This window comes from Chelonoidis abingdonii, chromosome 11 (genome assembly GCF_003597395.2).
Source record: "Chelonoidis abingdonii isolate Lonesome George chromosome 11, CheloAbing_2.0, whole genome shotgun sequence".
NCBI lineage: Eukaryota > Metazoa > Chordata > Testudines > Testudinidae > Chelonoidis > Chelonoidis abingdonii.
In genome coordinates this window covers 15,404,211-15,408,177 of record NC_133779.1, presented here as the reverse complement: position 1 = coordinate 15,408,177, position 3,967 = coordinate 15,404,211, and the positions used below count along the sequence as shown (strand labels likewise).

The 3,967-nt window shown below is 59.3% G+C and overlaps 1 protein-coding gene across 1 annotated transcript; it reads left to right on the top strand.

The window, feature by feature from the left end:
• The first annotated feature begins 309 nt into the window (after positions 1-309).
• Positions 310-3,705, top strand: LENG1 (leukocyte receptor cluster member 1). The gene is made up of 4 exons (XM_032793023.1): positions 310-488; positions 1,245-1,427; positions 1,860-2,116; positions 2,643-3,705. The coding sequence occupies exons 1-4, from the start codon at positions 357-359 to the stop codon at positions 2,857-2,859; spliced, it is 789 nt and encodes a 262-aa protein (XP_032648914.1). The 5' UTR covers positions 310-356; the 3' UTR covers positions 2,860-3,705.
• Positions 3,706-3,967: the final 262 nt, after the last annotated feature.

The following is a 3,967-nucleotide window of genomic DNA, read 5'->3' as shown; positions in this document are numbered from 1 at the left end:
TACAGGAACAGTGGGGGTGTGAGGCCAGCTTGGACCAATCAGTGCTTGGGCGGGGCGTGACTACAGTGCACCAATGAGAGACGAGGGAGATGGGAGGTTGAATGGGAACCAATCAGATAAAAGTGGGGCGGGTGTTGAAGCTCCAATAGGCCAATCAAGCCACGAGGGCGGCACGGTGTTATCCAGTCAGACAAAAGCGAGCTGCGACGGTGGGTCTACACTAATCCAATCAGAAAAGTGGGCGGGACTAGTGTCCGCCAATCAGAGAGCGACCAGGCCGTGCCAATCAGCAGACAGGTAGCGCGCTAACCCGGAAGCGAATGTATCGCCGGGCAGTGCGGCCCTGAGGCGGGACCATGAACATCCTACCGAAGAAGTCGTGGCACGTGCGGAACAAGGACAATGTGGCCCGCGTGCGGCGGGACGAGGCGCAGGCGCAGGACGAGCAGCGACAGCGAGAGGCCCGAGCCCTGCTGGCAGAACAGGAGGCGAGTCACCACGCATGCGCAGTCGGCAACGAGGGTGTAGCGGGTGCGCATGCGTAACACTGGGGCAGCATCTTACATCATGTGATGGGGTCGTGGTTTGAACCATTGCCAAATTGGGGGAAGACGAAAAGGGAGCTGGACTGAACCATTTATAAATGGGGGGGGGAAGAGAGCGCTGGGATTTACTATATTCAGATGGGGGGAGGGGAAGAAAAGGAAATGGGAGTTGGGCTGAACCACAACGGGGAGGTAGCAGAGCAGGAGGAAGCTGAGCTGAACCATTTCCAAAGGGAGGAAAGGTGGGTTAGGCTGAACCATTTCTAAAGGGGGTGGGGCGCGAAGGAGCCGGGCTGAACCATTTCCAAAGGGGGGGGGGAGAAGGAAGCTGAGCTGAACCATTTCCAAAGGGGGGGGGGGAGAAGGAAGCTGAGCTGAACCATTTCCAAAGGGAGGAAAGGTGAGTTGAGCTGAACCATTTCCAAAGAGGGGGAGAAAAGGGAGGTGAGCTGAACCATTTCCAAAGAGGGTAGTTCTCTAACCCCACCTGCCCCACTGAGGTGGCTGTCATGGCACATGCTGCATGAGCTGCCCTCACCCCAGGTGAAATGATTTTGTTAGGCCTCAGCCTGGTGCCATGCTGCCCTTGCCACACCCCATTGTGCCCCTGGCCCCCAGCACAGAGCTCATAAGCTGCCCTGGCCCCTGCCACCTGCAGCAGAGCCAGCCCCAGAACCAGCCCCTCATCTCTCTCTGCAGGCTCGGACCGAGTTCCTGAGGAAGAAGGCACGGCTGTCTGCCCTGCCAGGACCCGATGGCAGCTCGGCACTGGCCCCCAGTGGTGATGAATCACACCACGTCGACCTTTTCTGGGACCTGGAGGAGGGCAAGGGCTCCAAGGCTGGGAACAAGGAGTACGAGGAGGAGAAGCGCAGGGAAAAGGTAGGTTGTTTTTTTTTTGGGGGGGGGGGGGAAGGACATGCACATTTGAGTTTGTGGGGGCACCTGCCTCCCTTGGGCATTGTGAGCCCCACCCCAGCTTGCTGGGGTTAGGTTGCCCCTATGCTGGGGCACTGATGGGAGGCTGTGTACAGAATTGGGGTTCCTCCACAACACACATTATGTGCTCTTACACAGGGGAGGGGAGGGTTAACAGCTCACCTGCCCTGCACACTGGTTCCCCTCTGTCTCTCCATCCCATGCTGCGAGTTGCCTCCTGGCTCATCTACCCATAAGGCACAAACCTCCGCTCATGTCTCCTTCCACATCAGTGGGGCCACGATCAGTCCCACCCTCTCCTTTAGCAGATGGGGCTCCCCCTTCTTCAAGGTGATTCAGTTCAGCACGCTCCCCTCCCTGCTTTGGCCCAACCAGGAGCGGCAGGAGAAGGCCATCGGGCTGCTGACCTATCTGGGGCAGAGTGCGGCCGAGGCCCAGACCAGCCAGCCGTGGTACCAGGAAGCCCCCGACCGCAGCCGGGAGGCAGCTGTGGTGACCACCCAGGAGCAGCTGAAGGGCAGACTGGACCCACTGCGGGAGATGGAGAGGCACCTGCGCAAGAAGAAAGGGGAGGGGAAGAAGCGCAAGAAGGCAAAAGAGAAGCCAGCAGGGCAGAGGGCAGCAATGGGGTGGTGAGTTGGATGTGGGGCAGGACTCAGGGAGTAAAGTCCCAGCATGCAATGCTCCAGCCCACTTCTTAGGCACAGGGACCATAAATGTTCCAGCTCACTTCCTAGGCACAGGGACTACAAATCCCAGTGTGCCATGCCTCAGCCTGTTGCTACAGGGACTACAAATCCCAGCATGCAATGCCCCAGCCTGTTTCCTTGCTACAGGGACTACAAATCCCAGCATGCATTGTCCCAGTCCACAGGACTACAATTCCCAGTGTGCAATTTACTTCCCTCCTCCCAGCTGCATGGGGGAGGGGTGTGTGTGTTTTTTGTTTTTTTTTTACTGAAACTACATGTCTCAGCATGTATCAACCCACTTGTTCCTGGGCAGTGGCCTGGCCTACCTGTCCCAGCATGCATCACCCCTCCCCCCCCGGAAGGAGATTGCATACTGGGAGTTGTAGTCCTGATGGGATGCATCGCTAGGCACCAACTGGTCTGGGGCTGTTGGAACTCCACCATTCCTTTCTGCTTGTCCTTGCAGCTCTGCCCCCCTCTCCCTGGAGGAGCTGCGGCGGGAGCGGCTGCAGCGGGAGCAGGCCGAGCGAGCCCGGGCTGAAGCCCTGCTGGCCGGGCGGCAAGGGGAACCCCAACGCAGGGAGGAGGAGGAGCTGGATGATAGAAAACGCCGCTACAACTCCCAGTTCAACCCGCAGCTGGCGCGCAGGCCCCGCAGCTGGGACGAGAGGGAGCAGCGCTGAGCCCTGCCAGTGCCCCCTAAAGTGGTGGCCGAAACAGCAGGCCCTGGACACAGATTCCTGCACCAGGGGTCACAGGGCAGGTGGAACAGGGACACTGGCTTCACAGCAAGGCAGCCAGTGTGTGGGATCCCTCTGCTGACTTAGGGGAGAGAGACACCATGTGCTGTCCTCTTTGCCGTGAAGTTTGGCATGGGGGTTGCACTCGGAGAGCCAGAACCCTCCTTGCTCTCATAGGAGGGTGCTGGCTGCTCTGCTGGGGCCCCATGCTGGTCACTCGTCTCTTAGCACCTGGTGTTATTAGCGGCAGCGGATATCGAGGTTACCTAACCACCCCACAAGGCAGGAGCCTGGCTGCCAATAAAAGGCAGTCTTACTTCACTCATTTACTCACAGGAGGGGTGGAAGCTTGGATAGGAGCAAGCACAGAAGGGAAAACCCAGGCCCGGACTCCTGGGTTCCAGCTGCAGGCGGGTGCTAGGAGTCAGGACAGCTGGGTTCTATCCCTGGCATGGGGAGCAGGAACCAATGGGTTCAGCGAGGGCGGTGGGGCCTAGCCCCGTGTCAGGGAGTGCAGTTGGGTGTAGGCACTCCTGGGTTTGCTTGCTGGCTGTTCAACAGAGGGAGATGTCAGGACACCTAGGTTCCAATTTCCACTTCTGCCTCTGATTTCTTATGCCGCCCCCACAGCTCTCCCCCCCCCCCCCAAGTGCTCACTGTACCATAGCTGCTGGGGAGGCCCAGCCCTTTAGCCCCAGAGGTGAACAGCACCTGCTGCAAGGGGTCTCTGCCCCTCTGCTGAACCCTCTCCCAGCCCACCCTGGAATCCTTCATGGCCCACACCTGGCTGGTAGAGGATTGTGGCTTGTCTCCCTGCACAGGGCAAATGCACCAGGCCAGCTCCCTGTGCCTTCCACAGGGCCATCATCTGACAGGGGAAACTGAGGCATGGGCAGCCCTGGGAATAGCAACCCAGGCTCTCTGGGCCTTGGATTGGTCCCCATGTGGCACTGGGGTCCTTCTCTCCCCCGTACCAGCCAGCATGCAGCAGGTGGTCTGGCTGCATCAGCTCCTTTTGCTGGGTCCTGCACACCCCACAGGGGGATGTTAC